The sequence below is a fragment of the Periophthalmus magnuspinnatus genome, chromosome 5 (genome assembly GCF_009829125.3).
Source record: "Periophthalmus magnuspinnatus isolate fPerMag1 chromosome 5, fPerMag1.2.pri, whole genome shotgun sequence".
Taxonomy (NCBI): Eukaryota; Metazoa; Chordata; class Actinopteri; order Gobiiformes; family Gobiidae; genus Periophthalmus; species Periophthalmus magnuspinnatus.
The window spans coordinates 23,697,077-23,718,756 of record NC_047130.1 but is presented as its reverse complement, the minus strand read 5'-3'; the positions used below and the strand labels follow the sequence as shown (position 1 = coordinate 23,718,756).

Below are 21,680 nucleotides of genomic sequence, written 5' to 3'. Positions count from 1 at the left end.
CTGTGAAAAAAATTTAAAAAAAATCCATATGGGCATCCCTAAAAATAAACTTTACGACGGTGAATATCATGCAGCCATATGCTTTTCAAATGAAGGTGAGACATGAGATTTGTCCACAGTGAAGTTACCATATTTTATTTCTTTAAGTGCCATTCATGCATATTGGGGGAAGGGGGTGGGGCGGGCGGTGGTATCAACAAGTCTAATAACACTTGAGTTATTTTACAGCACTAAACAAATACAAAGAGTAGTTAGCTGTGTCACCTCATTGGACGACCAAAGTAATAAACCGTGCAATGAACAAAAAAGGGACAAAAGGGAAAAAAAAAAATACAAGAAATGACAAGAGACAAAATCAAAAAATAAAAACACAAACCAAATATATATTAGCAACACTGAAACACTGAATGTTGAACCATAGTACAGGTAAAAGGTAGTGTCACACAAAAGCATTTTCATCACATATATACAATATAGATATATACAAACTGTCACCCTCTGATTGGACAATAACAAAATACTCTATTCTTTTTCCCTCCTTTCCTGCGGTGAAGAGGCCACACCCCTTCAGGCCATAGACCCCACCCCCAAGAGGACAAAATGGGATGATTGAAAAGACATTTATGTACAAGCACAACAACACACCAGCACTGAATACCACAGGCCTCCATCAGCAGTACTTGTTGGCAGTTCTCTCCCATATTGTAACAAGGCTTTTTCAAACATTTTTTATCTATTTTTATCTGTACTCAATATCGGTAATCTCTCTGGCAGGTTTGTGTTCATTGAAATCTTCAAACAGGAAGTCACATAAGCAGACATACACGCACACGCACATACACATAAACACACAACATTGTGATTGTAATCCAGTCATTGTCTAAACCGTTTCCCTTTTAACTCAGCATTTTGCTCTACAAGTTTAGTCAAAATTGCTCAAGTTTACAAGCGGTTTATGGTTATAGAACAGAATCTTTACCGGGAATAACTGAAACAAAGTCAGCCTTTTACATAAGACACACGGGGATGGGCAGTAAATAGTTTAAATGTAAGGTTTTGCAGTTTGCACATATTAAAATGCAAAAAAAACCAAAACTGAATATTTTTCAGTTATTTTTCAGTATAAGCATTTAAGGTATTAGCCAGATTATATTATATATTATATTCACCGTGTCTCAGAGATGTACATATGAGACATATTGTAATTATTTGGCCCAAAAGTCCAACTCTTGACAAGGAAATAATAGAATTCTATTTTTATGATAATTTATAAATTACTAAACCCTGTTACTCAAATACAAGGGCTCTAAGCACAAGAAGAGTCGCATCTCTGGCAGCATAAACCAAACGTCATTAAGATCCACAGCTTTTGTGATCTTTGTCCAATGACAATTCTGACACTCAAAAAAACAATACGAAACATCACAAAACAGAAAGATTGTTTGGTTAGACGTGGCAGTATCACTAATCGTTTTTACGTAAACTATAAAAATCAAAGCTAAAAACCAGGCACCCCTCAATAAACAGCTGACATGAAAGTGCCTTCTTAAAAATAATTAAAACACATAAATAATAACGACATGTGTGATTGTCATCCAGATATACCAATTGTGTTAACAGTACACAGTGCCTCACAATTACCACCAGAGGGAGCCACTGTAGCTGTGAATGACTACTGCATATGGACAAAACATGAGGAGTACTTCCAATCTGCTCAGACCTAAACAAAAAGGTTCAATGTGCAAAAGATTTTTAAAACATAGTGTCTCATATTGTCAGAGTCCCGGTACTGTCCTCTCTCACAAATGCACATCTCAAAACTCCATTTAATCAGTGTGTGCATCTGTTTTTGTGCTTGTCGATAGCATACAGATGATTACAGCAATCAATCTTAGCCCTAAGATTACAAAACAACACACACACACACACACACACAGACGGCATGTTCACGCAGCACACACACTTCTAGATAATGAGTCACTGGTCATTGTGATAAGAACCAAAATTACCCATGTATGTATAGAGTGAGCAGGTGGCAAAAATCACTTTGTAGATAATTAACAGCTCCAATGCCTTTAACTGATAATGATATAGTGCAATCAGAGGTGGGTAATACTCAGTTACCTTTAAAGTACTTTTACTTGAGTAACTTTCATATATTTGCACATCACAGAGTAGTTTTCAGACATCACTCTTAGTCCTTTTAGAGTATTGTTGTGGTCTGTCCTTTGAGATTTTGAGCAGTGTTTAATGTTTTGTCCTTCAAACTGTATTTTATGTCCTGATATTCTTATACAGTTATTCTTAGTTAAGTAGTAGTTTCCTCAAATACTTTTTAAACTCTTGAGTATTTTCTTGGTCCACTACTTTGTACTTCTGCTTGCGTAATATTATTTTGAAGTAATGGTACTCTCACTTGAGTAAAATAATTGGCTACTCAACTCTACCCACCTCTGACAGCAGTAGTCACTGGTTATTTGTATCTAGTAGCATTTTGTTTAATTTTACACCTGCTGTTCCACTGAGAAGTATTGAGCATTGTACGCCAAAATAGGACAGTTTGAGACTTTCAAACAAAAGAGAAAAAGTCTGGATAAAATTACAGTCAAGATTCAATATGTAACATTTCCGGAAGAGGGTTTTCCACCTGGTTTTCTCAGTGGAGATGTCATTGCTTTGCCTGGTATGTTCTACAGCATTGATTTAGACTTGCCCATCTCTCCAGGCCAAGTTACAGGTCACATCTGCGGAGAGGCGACTTCTCTCACAACAAGAATGCATGTTTTCCGAGGCAAAGCAATAATATCTCAGAGAAAGTCAATGAACCCTCCACAAGAAAAGGTACAAAGTGAACCTTTAAGTAACCATTAAAAAAAATGGAGTTAGGTCCATAGAAGGCCCAAGTGCACAGTATGAGATGAGCCACCCCCGTGTACCTAATAAAGTGGCCAGCATGTGCATATACTGGGCAATGCTGGTCAAATCGCTGTAGGCACATTTAAAATGATCTGAAACTATATAAACTGGATAAATTAACTGGACTACAAAGTAAAATAACAAAAAAAAATTGCTTGGTAATAAAACCATTCAAAAGTAGACACTATTCTCACACACACTCACCATTCAAAGTCGTGCCCAAGCTAATTGTGCTATTCCTTTACTTTTTTTAAACATCAAGACTAAATTGTAAACCTTTAAAATACGCCAAATCCACTTTTTCCCCCCAAAAGTGACCAACAAGCACCATCACATTACTCACAGAGACGGCCTGTGTTTCCTAAAATAAAAAAAAAACATAAAAATAAAACATCTTTTTAAAAAACAGAGGCAGCGGAGGCCCATGTCAACACGAGAAGTTACAAGCTGAACACGTTTTCGCTCAAATCACAGACAGTTACGGAGCAGTGAGAGAGGGAGGAGAGCTGAGATATGTGGAGGGCTGCTGGCTAGTGACAGGACAGGGCTGGCCGAGGAGCGGGTGGTTGTGGTCTTAACATGTCCCGGGACGAGTACAAGCGATCAATACATGTCCGACTAGTATGATTGTCTTCAAAAGTAACATCTCCTAGGTATGTGTTTGAAAAAAGTCACAGTCTTGAGTCTACATGTCTCCAAAGCGTAGTCCAATCATCGTCCTGCGTCACATTCCCTCTTCCTTTGAGAGCTGAGCGCAGCTTTGGGATCCTCCTCGCTTCGCTCATTTATGCGTTTGTTTTGGCCATCGTTAGGCCCTGTGTTAGACAATGGAGTCCCAGTCGAAGTCGTCCTGGATGTCGTCGGCTGGCATGCGGTGGATCTGGAAGTTTCTGCTCGGGATCATGTGCTGCTGGTTCATCGGCGCGTGGTGTCCTGGGAAACACAAAAGAGAAAATATGAATAAATCAAATTCCACCTTTTCTCAACCGCTTTCAGCAGAAACAGGCTGACATACTGAGGAGAATGAAATGGAACTAGTTTAACAGGGCCATATTGTGCTGTTTTCTCAGTTCTTCTCTCAAACAGAAAAAAACTGTTCTATCGTGCGATGTCATGTGCTAATACAGGAAGTGCTCCACTGTGTTTTTAAACTCCGTACGCCTTCACTAGAATCATCTGCATCATTTCAGTTGCCAATCTCTACTGAACTAAAGGTAAAAGGAGCTGTTAACTTGAAAACTACAGCTTCATGACATCACAAAGTGGAACAGAGCATTTTGAGCTTTGGAGATGTAGCCAGACTAATAATAAAGAGTTACTCAAACAAGATCATAAGCGTTCATTTTGCGTAATATAGGACCTTTGATGGTAAAAGACTTACCTGTCATTGTAGGGCCTGCACTGCTCATAGGGGGCATGTGGGGGTATCCAGGGGGACCCATCATGGTCATACCCTGTCTCGAGTCCATGTAGAGATTACCTAAAAAAACACAGACAAATATAACTAGTAAAACTCCCGCTACACAATTAAGATTTTTTCAGATTTAAAAATGTGATGATCACTTTTATCAGCGCGGGGCAGTTTTCTTTGTTATGATTATTATTGAATAGTATCTCCGTGGAAAATCTCCAGGAAAGATGTTGATTGTGTCATTATACCACACCTGCTATTCCAATTAAACATTATAGGCCAAATGAATGTTGTGACGTCATCTGCACAGCAATAGTGGTCTGCACAACAACAACAACAACAGGAATGTAGATACTAGAAGTGTCATGTTGGTGTCTTGTTTTGGGGAGCTAAATTCTACACTTTGCCAAAACAAGCATGTCCTGCACAAAATGCCAGATTAGATAGCGTTTTATAAATAGTGTACAAACAAGGGCTTTGAGCAGGAGCCAAGGATCTCCCCTCATGAAAGTTGGATTCACTCAGCCTCAAAAAGCAACACCCTCCTGTAGGACCATCATGAGACAGGACTGTGTATCAATGATGTGCTCTCAGTTTAAGTCATGGCCACATATCCTTGTTAATACTTAATCTTGTCTGATTTTGGACGCTAAGTAAAACCAAGCCTGGTTAGTGTTTGGAATACCAGATGCTACAGTGGAAACTATTGTTGTGTCTTTAGGCAAAACATTCCACCCACATTGCCTAGTAAGAATGTGGTGAGTGTGTGTATTGTTGGTGTTCGGAGGGGCCAATGACACAGATTGGCAGCCTTGCTTTTGTCAGTCTGCCCCAGGCCCGCTGTGGCCAACAACACCGAATGTGGAGTACATGAACAATGCACTAAAACAGTATTGGTGTCTTGAAAAAGGGGCAGTACTTTACACAAATAAATTATATACAGACTATTGTAGCGGACATTGAAAGAATGATTATTATTTAGCAAATGCATCAAAACATTCAATAAAACATGAAAAGTCAAACCTGTGTTGAGGTGTTGGCTGGGTTTGTTAGGGTGCATGGAGCCATGGCAGGCGGGGGATTGCACTGCCCCCTGTGGTTGGATGACTCCGGTGCGGGCGAAGAACTGGTTGATAGATGAGCAGAGATCCGCGATTTGTGTGGGCTCCAGAGACCAGTTATTCAACTCCGCTTGTCTCATACTCTCCCTCAGACCTGGCAACGCACACAAATGCATCAGCTCAGATTACTGTTCATAATATCACTGCTATTGTGGCACTAAATGTGGGACCGACCCAGTTTTCAGGCTAAAATCTAATAAATCATTTAATTTGCATACATAAAGCTAAAATCTGCAATATCTTCCCATTAAGCAGTAACCTTTACTATAATGTTCAAAAAAGCCATACTTTGCAGTCCCACACAGTAATCTGATATAGTGACCTGCTGAGAGGAGGCTTTTGGCGATTAAACTTGAGGCCAGTGTTTTTAATTAAAGAGCTCACATTAATTATACTCAATAATCAAGTCTGGTGTCAACACTTCAAACATGAATCTAAAGCAAGGCCACTCAGCTATTATTACACTCCACTACATCAGTAAGGGAGTGTTGATGGAAGATGAAACAAAACTACTCATATTAAAAAAAAGTTTCTTCTAAGGTTTTCATATAATGGTGTAGACTTGTACCTTGGAAGGGTGAAAGGTCAACGTCAGCCCAGTTGTAGCTGCTAGCGATGCGACAGCTTTCTTTCAGTGCATCCAGATTTGAGTACCAGTCCGACAAAATGCCTAAAGACACAAATCAGAGCATTTTAACCAAATGGAATACATAAATACATGAGAATAAACACAAGAAGTCAACACTTTTTGAGTACCCTTCTTACAAATGTAGTGTTTGGTCAAATGTGCATAAAAGTTAGAGCGATCCAATTGTGCACTGTGTATCTTTTTTCTGGTGGGGATCTGGCACCTGCTTGTCATTGTTCTGCCTGCCTGAAATGTTTGACAGTACGGCATTATAGTTTCATTTACATTTATTTAATAAATGTAAATGAAATGATGTTTTTACTGCTCAAAAATCTCTTGAAAAATATACACTGACATTAAACTAACCTACATTATCTAACAAACATGGCAGACACAGCAATAACATCTCCTTGGAGACGAGCAGATGGTCCCCCTTACAGAAAAGTTACACAGTGCTCCTGTATATGTCATTTTGTGTGAACTTACTCATTTTTAAATTGTACTACCAACATTATACATGTGGGATATCCACTGTTCTGTCGTATAAACCATGATTTATGAGTCTGGACATGGCCTATTACCTGCAGTATTTCATGGCAAGTTTTGATAAAACTAATCCAAGACCATCATAAATGATATGTTGTCCAAACATCGTAAATGATATGTTGTCCATTCCACACTGAACCCTCAACAGACTTGACTAGCGCTGTTCACTACTGTCCACTGCTGTAAAGTGGGACTCCAGGCCAGATAAAGCATTTACTCAGGATTACCTTATTCAAAGCTGTGAAACCTTTACTATTTATGACATAAATAAATGGCACTATAACACCCAATAAAACACTTTATCAGGCTCTTAAATGCATCAGTACCGGTCTGTGGTCACTAGGAGGCGCCATGTGACTCTGGAAACACTGGGTACAGCAGTGCTTTGTTCTCACTGAAGATAATAAATCAGGGGATGATTTAGCAGCGAGATGATAATGTAAATATTAAGTCCATAAATATTGAATAAAAACAACTTTAAGGGTTATGTTTTATGTTTGCTAAATAAATCACATGCAGATGCTGTAAAACCCACTAGATTGCTCTAGCCTGTACTGGTTTTAGAATGATTCATGGATAAAGGCGAGAACAACATTCCACCACACACAATTAGGAAAAACATATGAGCTAATTGTGTAAACTCAAGATTCTCTTAAATTGAGCCAGTCTAGAAAAATCATTGTGGTTCATCATCAATTAGTGTTTTCTTAATTATGGCCTTCAGTGAGTTAATGGTTAAATAGGTTTGCAAACACCAAAAGAATATTTAAATTTATATAACTGTAAACTGAAGATTCAGTCTCAAAGCTATCATCTGGTCTAGAAAATGAGTTAGTAATTATGTTCTTCTGGCATTAGTTGTTTGATTGGATGGTTTATAAACATCCAAACCATATTTAATGAATTTGACATAATTGTGTAATGAAAGATTCAGTCTCAAAGATAGTGGCTAGAAAATTAGGTTAGCAAACACCAAAGCAATATAGTTTTTTATCACTCTGAATAAGTAAATATCATGGTAAATTCACTCAACTGTATTGTCTTCATAGAAAACGCTGTTCTCGGCATCTTGTGACCACAGCTGATGAAAGCATGATATGTGCAAGCTGTGCAACAAGAAGTGTCTTGCCCAAGGACACAACAATCTGCCAATCTTCAAGCAGACCCTCGCAGTCTTTAACTCAGTTAAAGACTAGACTGAAAGGTCACCTCTTCTTCCTGCTAGCTAGACAGGATATCTTGGTGTTTTATTGTTTTATTGTTCTTTGCTTATTATCTTACCCTTTTTTTTTTTTTTTTTTTTTTTTTTTTTTTTGTAAACTTTTAATATGAAGCATTTGGGTGGCTGAAGTTGTATTTAATGTGCTATATAAATTTAATTGAACTGAACCTAACACCTTAACCAACTGCTTCTGCATAGTCCTGTCACGATAACAAAAATACAGACCATAAATGGGAAAAAGGAAAAATTTATGCCACTGACACAATACTGCAACACTGCAATAAATAAATGGCAGAATGAAACACTAGTAGTCGTTATATCTACACTGAGTCACAGAAATTATTTATTCAACCCACAATAAATGCAAACCCTCAGAACTGTCATGTGTAAAGTCGATAGATTAAACCCTCTCAATAACAAGTCTCACCTGTGTTACAGGCCATCTGCTGCTGGGCTGGGTGGGTCTGGTGGGACAGGCTCGGGTGCTGCGCTCCATGGGTCTGTGGGTGCTGTCCGTGTTGTGATGGGTGCGGCGTGTGCTGCGGTGGGTGCTGTCCGTGGGATGGGTGCTGCTGTGGGTGCCCTGTGTGTTGAGGGTGCTGTGGGTGTGCCTGGTGCCCATGGTTATGTTGGTTATGTTGATTGTGTTGATTATGTTGGTTGTGTTGGTTGTGTTGGTTGTGAGGACCACCGTGCTGGGGGAGGTGCTGCGGGTGGGGGGAGACGTGTCCTGGGTGGGACAGGGGCACGCTGGCAGGGTGCTGGTGGTTGGGGTGGTTGTTGGGTTGGTTGTTGGGGAGGTTGTTCTGGGAGCTGATGGCGCCGCTGGGGGAGTGTTGATAGGAGCAGGACGTGTGCGTCTGCTGGGAAGAGTCTGACGGGAGGCCCATGAGACCTGAGGACGAAAAACCACCAATTATAGAGACACATACTGTAACTACCACTGTGGAAATGTCACTAAACAGAAAGAGTGTAGGGGCCAGAGTGGAGAGGGAATGCTGGGCTTGAGTAAATTGAGATTTCAAACAAAAAAATCACCTTTATTGTTACATTTGAAACAGCTAAAAAAATATTTTAATTTGAAAACTGGCAGCGAAATGCAATGAAATAAGGAAAATCCAAGTATAGGTTGATATATTAAATCATTTGAAAGAGATATGACATAGTAAGTGAAAAAATATGCATCACTGTTGAAGAATTGAAAATAACTTAAATGAGCTTAGACTTGCATTATTGTGGAGTAAATAGGCCGTACTACAACATGAATGCTGGGAATGGACAATGGGAATGAACAATGGGAATGAACAATGGGGAAATACCAGTACTCTAGATCTGTATCATAACTGGGCAGGTTCATTTTGTTAAAAGACAATTTGAGATAAAAAAAAAAAGAGCAGACATGTTCCTCACTTGCCAGATTGTTAGGAATAGTGCATTTTAAAATTAGCTTGCAATATTGTGGAGTAATTTGGCAGAACCACAACATAAATCAGTGCTGTGAATGGATAATGGGAATGTGACCAGACTTTTATCATCCGTGGTCAGTTTCATTTTGGTAGAAGATAGTCTGACACAACAAAGTGAAGCAAAGGTCCAATACTACGAAAAACTGAGCCTTGTGAGATTGAAGCCGTGTTAAAATGTTGTTTCCTTTTAAAAAAAAACCCCCACACACACCTGGAGTCGTGTTTTGTTTCATTCAGACATGTTTGAGTAAACCTTTATTATTAGTCTGTTACATCTCCAAAGCTCAAAATACTCTGTTCCACCTTGTGATGTCACAAAGCACCTTTATTTCAGTAGAGATTGGCAATTCCAGGGCTAAAATTATCCAAATGATTCTAGTGAAGGTGTGTGGAGTTTAAAAACACAGTGGAGAACCTCTTGTATTGACACAGGTGGAACAGTGTGTTTTCTGTTTGAAAGAAGAACACAGACCTGGAGTTGTTTTGTTTCATTCACACATGTTTAAATCACAAACCCTACATGTTGAGGCTGTTTGTGATGAAGAAACATTATAACATAGATCAAAAAACGGTGTGTTATGGGTAATTTGGCTAATAACTGTCCAATGAAACACAAGCCACAATATCCATGGTACAGTAATTAATTTCACCTTCACATCCTTCACTATTTCTGAGTTTCATCTTCCCGTTATAGGCAACATTTTGGGGACTTTCCACCATGCAAAAGAATATACAATATTTTGTTTTAAATTGTTAATTGCTGGGGCAACAGTCGTAATCTTTCATGATTCTGAAACCCATGGATAGACACCCTGGCTTCTTGAGACAGACCAGCTGCCATTTTGTTGCAACAGGGAATGACTCAGCAGCAGCATCTTCCTCCTCGCAGTCGCTTCTCCTCTTTTCCACTTTTCACACCTCTCCAAATCTCAACTCCTGCAGCCTAAACTAAAATAATCAGAATAGGCCATGCTCCTAAACTAAAATTATGTGAATAGGCCAGGAGAGCTGTGACAAGAGGCTGTCCTTCACTGCTTTGACTAAACCCATTTTAAACTAGAGTGCTTTTAGCCCTCGCAATCTGCCCGGAACACTCATCGCCGGGGTGACGGGGGTGCATCTCTTATCTAGCACCGAAAACCCATTGTCCAACCAGGGAAATACAGAAAAGCAATTAACGTGGCATAGGAAAAATAATGCTAGCTCATTACCTATTATCAAAGGCAGGAGAATTAGCTTAGCGTCTGAAGCGGCGAAATGTGGCTTGATTATTTACGCTTTTAATTGCTTGCGCTTGTCTGACTAAGAGATTTTGCTTTTATGTGCGAAGGGGAAAAGGTAATAATAGATGCTAGATTAAAGCCAGGAGAAGTCTTTGAAAATATAAAGGTAAGAAATAACGCATTTGATTTAGGTGAAAAGTAGGTTAGCCACAGAAAGATAGTTAGCAGACTTGTCAAATGTTCTTTGTTTAGAAGTCAATCATAAAACAGGCAAAAATGCATCGGGATCAGGAGGGAGTTACACGAGCGTGCATTCCTCCGCTACATATTTTTATATCAAGGAAATTTGCGGCGGACCTGATTGGAGCAGACTGGAGCCGAGATTTCCCCTCACAACATGGCAGGAGATATTTGCAACATGACAAGATGCAGATAGCTTTCATGTTGCGCAAAAACCATCAAGACGAGAAGAGGGAGCAAGACATTAATTCAGTGATGTCTTAATAAAATATTCAAGATGTGAACTTTCAGACTGCCTCGCTATATAAAAACAGGCTTTACCGCGGTTTTGGCAAAAGGTTGAATCAATTCATTTTAAAGCTGTCAAATATTGTAAATTTATTGTTATTCAAAAAGCAGCGGCTGTGAAAATAGAGGTATATTCATCTGCCCAAAGTAGTACTACGTTCAAAGAGGCACAGAAAACTCTATATGTAAAAACATTGGTTATTTGTTTTAAATTCATAATGAGGCAAATGTAATAGGCATTTTCATAAGGGGAGGAAACTAGTGTCAATTTTGCCAGGAGAGTTTTGGCCTCAAACGTTACTCAAACTATACATGCTACTCCTGCATTTGGATCAGCCAGAAAACTACAAAATCCATATAGAATTGTAGTTGTGAGATTCAGTCACATTACTATTTCCTGTGATGTACACCAATTTTAGGACTTTTGGCCATTCCAAAGATGGACCATTTTGTTTTGAACTGTTAATTTCTATGGCAACAGTCCTAATTTTTCATCACTCTGAAAGCAAAGGATAGTCCAATTAAGTGCTGCTATGCCTGTTGATTTCTTGCTAAAACCAATTAGTGCCTTAGCAGAGTCTATCCATGGGCTTCAGAATGATGACAAATTAGGACCATTGCCATAGCGATATACAATTTACAACAAAATACATCTGAATGGAAAAAGTCTTCAAAATGTTGCGTATAACAGAGGCCAATATGCATAGTAGTAGTGAATAGTCACAATACTTTAATATCTCTTAGTCTAAACATGCTCTGCTAATCGGAGTAGCTCACTGGTGTGTCCCCAGGGGGCGCTCACCTTGTTGGCTGAAGGACTGCTCAAAAACAGACTTGTATAGGCTGCGGAAGGAGGCACTGAGATCTTCGAAGTCGGAGAAGAGGAGCTGCTTGTCTCTCTCGGGCATGTTGTACTGGGACTGAGGGGGCTGCTGCAGGCTCAGGGGCTGGGACACGGGCTCCGGATGACTGCTCACCTGAGGGGGGAGGAGGGCATAGGGTTCAGTTACAAAAGAAAAAAAAAAAAACATATATACATCAAGATTTTATGTGTAAAATCACAAACACAATAAGGGGTAAACAATATTATGAAAATCAAATAGAAAGCACAATTATCTGTAACGCTTAGATCAGTTTTAATAGCCTTAATGCATGAACAAAGTCTTAATTCGAAATGAAAATTATTAAAAATTTATTTTTGCTGAAAAAAAAAAAAAAAACTTGAAAAAAATGCATTCTTATTCTGAACAGGTCGCCTCTCCACAGATGGGGAAATTGGGGAAATTAAAGCGCTGCAACACAAAGTTCAAGAACAGCAGGGGAATAAGCATGCAATAAAAAAATATCAAAACTGCTACTGATCGTCTCTATGGAGGTAGGTAAGTTTAATGCCATACTGTGTAGTATCCCAGGCAGAGCAATAATATCTCCACGGTGATAAGCACTAAAGTTACATAGTACAACTTAAATGAGCCACTTAAACGGCACAACGCCTTTACCCCAGTGACCAGTCAAAATGTATTTAAAACTAAATCAATAACTTGAGCTTTGTACAAATGAGCCTGAGTGGGTGGCCCAGGTTACACCTCGGCCCTCTCCGTGTGGTACCAGCTCCTACTGCCCCCTCCAGCAAATCCATTCAAAGGCGAACTTGAACCGACATTACAACTTCGGTCACGTCCAATTTTTCCTTTCTTTTTTCAGCTCGTAACATCTTCCTTTTTCAATGATGCTGGGCGAGAAGTGCTCAACTCCCAGACTGCCGTAGTGAGAGTGTGTTTATAGTAAGCTTTGGAGAGAGAGAGAGAGAGGAGAGCGTATCCAGCCGATCGATGCGAGCGCCTGGAGCAGAGGACCACACCAAAGCAGGGGCAGATCTGGTGGGAGGACATGAGAGACATTGGTTCTCTTTGTCTAGCTTCCAGAAGTGCGTACATCTTTCTCTGTAGCCCTTAACCCCGTCCCGTGATGTTGGCCCGCCCTCACCCTTCTCTGCGCGCCTATCCACGGCTGTCTGCGCCCGGCTTGCTTCGAAAACCACCGAGGGATTGGAAATACAGTGAGATATGGGATGAAGTTGTGGGTTTTGTGAGACTCCAGTGTTTCATTCACTTAAAGAAACAATATCTGCTGCTTGGTGCGATAAAAAAATAATCGGAGAGGTAAAATAAAAGTTCAGTTTGATTTCAAAATACTTATCAAAAAACTAAGTGCTATATATCGCTGAAGCAAATATAGATGACAAATGATAATATTGAAACTAACTTATGCCACGAACACGGTAAACAAAGAGCAGATTTATATCACAAAACTATTCTAAATCTATTCATTTAATATTGTAAAAAAAACAAAAAAAAAAACAAAAAACATGAGCTGCAATAGATAAACAGAAGAATGAAAGACTTTAATACTTAGTTTGCATCTGTAATGAGTCAGATCAAATCTTATCATATTACCAGAAAATAACCAAATATTTCCCAGTAGTGCCAAGAAAATATCAACAAGATAAATATTGACTCAAAAAAAACATTGTTCCAGCTTCCATACGTTGAACAATAAGTCAATATCGCAATTATCGTGACAGGTTTATGGCTAGTTGTTTTTTTTACTTCACTACATTTGAGTCCAGGTGTCTACACTTTTTACTCCACTACATTTTAACTGGACTGAAAAGTAAAAAGTCATTTTCATATGATTTAAGGGTTATTTTTTACCATTTTTGTGGTAAAAGCTTGACTGAAGGTTTCGAGTTCAAGCTTCATTTTTGAGGAAACAAAAATAAGTACACAGTTCCTGAGAAAAATTAAGACATGGATTCGTACTACTGCTGTTGACCAAAATATGTATCATTTTAAATCAATCGCACTACATTTAACATTTGAATAAATTAACAACACCGGTGTGAAATGTTTATTTCTTAGTACATTTTTAAACAGTACTTAAATATTTTTTTGCATAGATTTTCATGTGATACTTTTACTTTTTTATACTAGTATTTTTTATCTCCTGTACCTTTGTAGTTTTCCTTAAGTAACAGAACTGAGTACTTCATCCATCGCTGCTCGAGTCAAAGAAAAAGAATGTAACATATGAAATGGATTTAAAGCTATTTTTTATAATGCTGAGATATCTGAGTTGTAGTAGTAGTAGTGGCAGTAGCAGTAGTAGTTGTGGTTGTAGTATTAGTAGTGGTAGTAGTAGTAGTAGTAGACGACAATGCAGTCAATTACACACAGTTCATCTGGTGCGGTGTGTGTACATGTAATTTCCTCTGTGCCCTTTGCAAAGAGGAAATTACATGTAGTAGTAGAAGTATTATTAGCCATAGTAGCATTAGCAGCAGCAGCAGTAATAGTAGTAGTAGTAGCAGTAGCAGTAGTAGTAGTAGTAGAAGATAATGCAGTCAGTTACACATGAGAGCAGATTTAGCATCCTGCAGCTTTAACAGTTGGTCTGGTGTGTGTTTGATAAAGGGCACAGAGGAAATTACACGTGCGGACACTGTTTAATTGGTGCTTGTTCATTTTGCAGGTGTCACTGTCTTTTTAATCAGAGAACATTCTTTCAGTCTTATAATTATACTCATCGCTCTGGCCGTGCTTTTGTTTTGAGGAGCTGCAAAGGTGACTGCAGAAATGTTATACAAGAACTCAGATGCATTTAAGGCGCACAGACTGGGGTGCTTTTTTTCTTACATTAAACTCTGATTTGTATTGTTCTGTTTTGGTAAAGCTACATTCATTTATTCTATGGCATTATTGTATGTTTTTCTAACTCTGGGGTAGGGGATTATCACCCTGTATCCTACATGTTTATATAAATCGTGGTATTAAAGGTGCACGGTGTGGCTTTTAAGGTCAGATCTGTGGAGAGGCAACCCTGCTCACGGTAAGAATGCATGTTTTTGGGGCAAGTTGAGCACAACAGTCCAAAGCTGAGTGTATCTTTAGCGCGCGGGGTCTTACCGGTGTATAGCTGTGCACACTGCCCACACTGTTGAGGTTGACCGAGGCCAAGCTCTGGTCTGAGAGGCTGTTGTTAAGGCTGCTCCTGGGACTGTCACTGCCCTCCTGGTCTGTGTTGTACAGCGCCACCTACAGCACAAACAGAAAAATACATATCGGTTTAATTTTGCATTATGTTTATTGAAAGTTTGGGTTCTTTTGTTTGAATTTGTTGTTCGGTCATTCTACCACATTTAGATAAACTGAAATATGACACAATAACAAGTCTTAGAAAAACATAATAATTATAATTTTGTGAGTTGTTGACTTAAATACATTGTTTTATTGCAGGGGTATGGTGAAAATAACACACAAACTGGTTGCAAATGCTTTCTGTTTTGGTGTGGTCAACATGAAAAAAATGATAGAGAAAGAGTATCCAAAACAAATGACTATAATGTTATTCTTTGGAAATAAAACAACATATGATTTAGCTTTCTCCACTTTTTGCAGGACCTTTTAAATACAATGAAATATATTACAGTAAATGGGTAAATGTAAATTATTAATACCCCGATGATAGATCAGACTGGTTCTCAATCTTTTCACACTTAGCACTACCTGAGAAAATATTTACACACCAGTACAACCAGATGGTCAGATGCCACAGATGAATCCTGCTGTTGTGTCCTTGGGCAAGACTCACCTCACCTCCAGTGTCTGTGTACACTGGTGTATGAATGTCTTGAAGTTGGAAAAGTAATACAAAAATGTGACCGTTTACCAACTAACACAAAAGAAGAGGTAAATGTGGATTGGCTCTAACTTTGACAAACCCTAGAACTGCAGATGTATATTCATGTACCACCAGAAGAAACCTGCATACCCCAGGTTGTACTTATCCCACAGTTTGAGAAACACTGATATAGATATAGTTCCACGCTTGTTACTGTTCACACGTCTCTTCCTCCTGTCAGCGCTCATGGATGATGTCTCAGAGCTGCACTGTTGATGTCTGGAGTTTACCTGTTTCACTATGGAAATATAATGACTGCTGTGGGTGCGTGCTTTGGCTTGTCCTAATAGCAGACTGCTGTCTCTACTGGAGAGTGTGTAGTAGATTCTCCCTTACACCCAAAAAAGGAAAGTAACAATACACGCTTTGATACAATGCAAGTAATAGTATCGATAGTTCTCAGACTCTTGAATGTGATGATGTCATATTCCCAGGTGGGAGGCAAGAGCCAGACTTCGATATCGATTACATTTTACTTTGCCATGAAATATCAAAAAAGGTAAAATCCCAAATGTTGAACATAATCATTTCTATCAGTGACTAGACCCAAGAACTGTATTATAACAAACAAATTACACTTTCACAATATAAATTTAGCTGTCCCCATCTGTATTAAACTGGCCTGTAGGATGTTGTGATGTTATCTGAAACCAAGCAATACATATTATTTTATTCATTATTTGGTGTAAATCTTTATTCTAAGTCTAATATTAGTGGAAGTAACAGCGAGTTCAAGTTAGAGCTACTCAATTCAAGAAAAAATAAATAAATCTTCAAATCATAATTCAAATCATGATTATTCAACAATTATTTGCTTTGACAGAAAGTGAGGCATCAAAGAGAACAAACAGATGAAATGAAAGTAGGCGACGTGTCTTGAAAACAGGTGTAAACGTACTCTACAAGTAGAAAGGTATCATGTCAGTAATTACAGTTTTTGTAATCAATACTATTACAGTAACAATCATAATTATAGGTGAAGTTTGATTACTTAAACAGCCCTAGTTCAAAGTACCAAAGGTTGTTTAGTAGTAGTAGTGGAATTAAGTACGGAGTAACAAAAGTATGAGTAGTAGCTAAAAGTAGCACAGTTTTCTTAAGAACCTGAGCCTCTCCCTTTCCCATTGTTGTGTAGAAATGCTTAATAATTTTGCAGCACAGTTTTATACACACCCTCCATCTATGTGTCATCTGCAATCTCAGGGTGTTCTACCTCGACTGGAGAGGTGTCTGGAGAGGGTTCTGTCATCACTAAAGGTCGGCCTCTCTCCCCTTCCTTCCCTCCCTCCTTCCTGCTCCTCTCCCCTCTCCTTCCTCCTTCCCTTTCCTCCTTTCCCATTCCTCTCCCACCCTCCTCTTGTTCCTCACTCTCTCCACCCTCCCCACCTCCTCTCCACTCTCCCCCCCTCTACCCACCTCCCGTATCAGCCGCATCTGCTCACATAGTCCTGCTCCACTGGGACAGTCACAGGGGGACACAGAGGCGCGCACACTGACCTTTACACACCAGAGGACCTAGCCCGAGCACTTCAGCACGACAATCTTAATTATCGTCCAACAAGATTTAACCCCCACCTGGCCCCCCTCCCAAAAAAACTCTGTCAGACAGTTAGAGCAACGCAGGGACAAAGGAGATAAGGAGGAAGATGATACCCACTCGGAGATTCTAAAACTGTCCAAAACATCAGTAAATGAATAGAGTTGACGTTACACCGCGGTTTCAAACTATAATATGGACAATATGAGGCCATTCTTCCAGCTATAGTAGACCTGACCAAACCTACTACAAGATCTGGGCCCACTGCTCCTGACAGGTTATCCCAACGGTATTTAAAGATGGGTCAAATGCAGTAGACAAATTTCCCTACAGAAAACAGGTGTTAGGGAGAATTCCTTAACCTAAATTGCACTCTCATTGGCATGATAAGTAGTTATTGTAAGGTACAATTATTATCTTTAAATCAGTCAACAGGCCAAGACCGGTTTGGTGGGAGGAGTGTTCACCACAATAAATAATTAAATCTAATTGTCTTGCCAGATTTTTTGCAGCAATGGTTCAGGTGGTGAAAATACTCACACAAAATGAATATGATTAGGGAGCTTCACATGATGTCAAAATGTGTTGCCATATTCTGTACGCTAATTAGCTCACTGTAACACTGTACTGACAGCACCGGAGAAGTTCTGAACACAAAGAAAGTGAAAGGCCAGAAGCATTTGCTCCGGTCTCAGGATGCACCCAGCCTTTCTGATTAGCAACACTAGCAACATTAGTAACACACAAACATTAGCAAATGACAACCCATCTTAAAAATGTAGCTCTTTAAAACTGAAGGGATAAATGCACAGGCTGTATAAAGAAGTGCACTAAGTGAGTGTGACCTCACCCACTGTGTTTGGCTCCAGTCAAATGAAGCTCATCGAGACGAACAGTTATAGGGGCCAATTTGGAACTCCAACCACGAGTATCATAGCAACCAAAGAGCCAATCCAGACCCAGGCTGTTCACGCCCCTTCCTCATATCGCTGGTTTAGCAGGGAGCGGGAGCTTGGCAACGTTGTCAATTAAACCTGTTGGTAATGCTAGTGAGTTTGGGGAATGAAGGCACCTGATTTATCTGTTATTAATGTTCAAATTTTAATTTACGACAAAATAAAAATACCAGGATCATGTAGAGCAATATGAGTCAATATGAACATTTTAAGACCAAAATGGCGGGCTCACTGCAGCAGATACAAAGAGATAGGTAACAATTTTTCAATGTAAAGTGAGCCGGAAGTGCACCCACGATCACTTCCTATTTGGAATGCGGCGGCTAGCAGGTTAGCGATGTCCATTTATATGTACAGTCTATGGTTTACAAGAAAAATCAGGCTATTGTTTAATACATTACTGATGTAACATATGTGAACATACATATGTGTATACTAACATTAGCTAGGCAAAGAAAAAAAATTGTATGATGTTTTCAGAAATTCCCTTTAGCCTTTGAGAAGACCAACAACAATAAATCTATATTAACTCAGTGATTTCATTATTTGTGACATCAACATCTTGGCTTTCCAAGATAAAAGCATATGAATGCAAACAAGTCGGAATCCCAACTTCTCATTACAGACACTCAAGCACCAGAGGACCACATGAAAGCAGTATATAACAGAAATGTGTAAAAATCGCCATGGCAACTAAAATGCACAATTAAAATACATAGGCTATTTTAAGGGGCTACTGAAATAATCCACCTATATCATAGCATTATAAACATTTTTTTCCCCCTTTCTGAGGCCACTTTTTACCAACATTTTACTGAGAGCTTGCCACAAATGTACTTCCAGACACATCATCTTTACTTAGAAATACATTACAGTAGAACGGTGCCACTCAAATCATTCTGAGTGAACACATTTCTACATTTAACAACTCAGCTTTGACATGCCCAAAGTCTGCAGCACGCCTTTCACGTTGAGCCAAGTTTCTGTGACATTTCGATCTAGTTTTGCAGTAAAATAAAACACAATTTATTCCTCTGATTTGCGAAAGGCACAATGAATCCTAGCAACACTGTTTTAAATATGAACATGAGTAGAAGTGTACTAAGAGAATCTCATTACGGCCGCGGCTGCCTGCACTCCGCACTGTTCATTAGCGTGAAGGGGAACTCGATGAGCAGCTAAGACTCGCGGCTTAAGCACTTCTCCAAAATCAGCCTCATGCTAATCAAAAACACAGCGCCAAAGAAATATAAATGTTATGTGTAATGAAGTCATAAAATGGCCCTTTAAACCCCAACTTTCTCACCGCAACCTATTTTTATTCCCCTCACAAACTGTAAACTGTGAGCATTTTGAAAAGCAGTTCTTGTGGTTTTAGTCTCAAGTCTCCCCAGTGTAAAGACGCCCACTCGACACTGACAAACGCATTGTACCTGCGTGATGCAAGTAATAGTCAGTGTAGTATCATGTACCAAGCCCAAACGTACCGCTCTTTTTCTAATGTCTGTAGAACTCATTTCACTCAAAATTTGAAAAAGTACATCCTAGATAAACTGCGTCAGCATCTGTGACGTTAAAGGAACAGTGTGGTGCTTTCTAGAGGAGGCTGCATAATTCCCTGGAAATAATTCAGTACACTCACCATCGAGATAGATGTTTTATGCCATACCCTGGAACGTATAGCCAAAGTAACATTTCAGTGCAATAAAGAACCAAACTGAAAAAACATGCTTTTATTTTACTCTATCTTTGAGCTAAAATGTTACACACTATGGCTTTAAGCTGTGATAATCACTGATAACTAGCGCATAATGAGTTTATATTTGTAGCTGTGTAAACTTGAAGGTATCTTACTGAGCCAGTGTTAAGAATGAGCCAAGTTAGTGTAGGGATGGAATTGTAATTTTATATTTTATTCTTTATTTAATCTGGATAGTCCCTCTGACATTTGGGATCTCATTTTGCCAGGTGGGACGGTATTGTGCACGTTTTTAGTTTTTTAATGCGCTGACTATGTGACAGTCTGCCAAACGCCTCAGAGCTCATTCTCTGTTGCTGCTCACAAATGGAAACACATCACTCCCTTTCCTCACCTGCTCCTCCTGTTGGTCAGGCCCGAGTGAGTGACAGGTGAATTTAACCAATCACATCCAAGTGCTAACCAGGCCTGACATGATAATTACCATGTTGATTTATTGTTCAATACATGAAAGCTGAGACGATATGTTTTGGGGTTCAATAGTTATCGTGTGTTTGCAATAATGGGGAGATTTGTGTTGTTTTTGTTAAAATACGATACGATTTGAACTATAGAGGGTAGAATAAATAACTTCGAAGGCTACTCATTAGTTAATTTGACTATTTGCTGGAGCTCAGGCCTTTTAAATCAAACTGGTTATTTTAAAATAGATTTGCTGGGACTATCCTGCTTTTTGTCAGTGGCATAAACAGGGCTGTCACGATAACAAATTTTGAAGGTCCATGTATTACTGAAGTAAATACAGACGATAAACAATATTAAAGTAATTTATGCCACTGATACCATAACCATGAAGCAGGTTTAAACCACAAAAACTGTTAAAAAAATATGAGTTGCAATGAATAAATAGCAGAATTATCTACTTTTGTACAGTTTGCATCTGTAATGAGTCATAAATGTGATTAATTCAACCTTTTACGGCTTAAATCTTAAATCATATAGCCAAAAAAATAACCAAAAATTTCCCAGTTGTGCAAAAAAAAAAAAAAAAAAAAGTATAGTAATCATCATGGCATAAAGTAGTTTCAATATTATCTTTTTTCATGATATTTCTCTGTAGCAATACATCGTGCTTCAAAATGTCTTACAGTGACAGGTTTAGCGCTAACTCCCAGAAGCAGCTGCTGATTTCAATTACATCTTAATGACTTCATATTTCTTAAGGAGTTTATCATGTGATGTATTTTTGTTTATTAATTATTCTTTTGCCTAATGATGTCCCCGTGAAAGAGCATACAATAGATCGTCTAGCGTCTCTAACCCCCGCTGATCACTGTACGTCACTTATAAGAACTGGATTAATGAACACTGCTGAAACAAAGTGGTCGTTTCAGCACTCTCTGACCACCTGCACAGAGCATCGCCAAAATGAAACAAGTCATTTCAGAGCATTCGGTCCAAGTTTGATTTAAAACATGAAGAAACGACTCTGAACTTTAAAGAAGAAGCCATGTCATGCATTTTCAGAGGTATTTAGTGATAAAGTAAACATGCATAAGTACATCATCATCCAACATTTTATTCACTGTGGACCACAATATCGACCTAAAACAACTCACTAATATAAACGGGTCTATTTATGATAAAAACTGCCTCTTCATAGTGGTATTTTCACCATTGCAAGCAG

At 38.9% G+C, this 21,680-nt stretch overlaps 1 protein-coding gene across 1 annotated transcript in view; it reads right to left on the bottom strand.

The window, feature by feature from the left end:
* Positions 1–108: 108 nt before the first annotated feature.
* foxj3 (forkhead box J3) overlaps positions 109–21,680 on the bottom strand; it is a 119,610-nt gene continuing 98,038 nt past the window's right edge. Inside the window, exons 6-12 of the mRNA XM_033966916.2 lie at positions 15,027–15,155; positions 11,864–12,038; positions 8,272–8,739; positions 6,017–6,118; positions 5,351–5,542; positions 4,298–4,396; positions 109–3,849 (exon numbers count right to left, since the gene is read on the bottom strand). Of these exons, the coding sequence (XP_033822807.1) occupies positions 3,737–3,849; positions 4,298–4,396; positions 5,351–5,542; positions 6,017–6,118; positions 8,272–8,739; positions 11,864–12,038; positions 15,027–15,155 (1,278 nt within the window). The 3' untranslated portion in view covers positions 109–3,736. The remainder of the gene's footprint in view (positions 3,850–4,297; positions 4,397–5,350; positions 5,543–6,016; positions 6,119–8,271; positions 8,740–11,863; positions 12,039–15,026; positions 15,156–21,680) is intronic.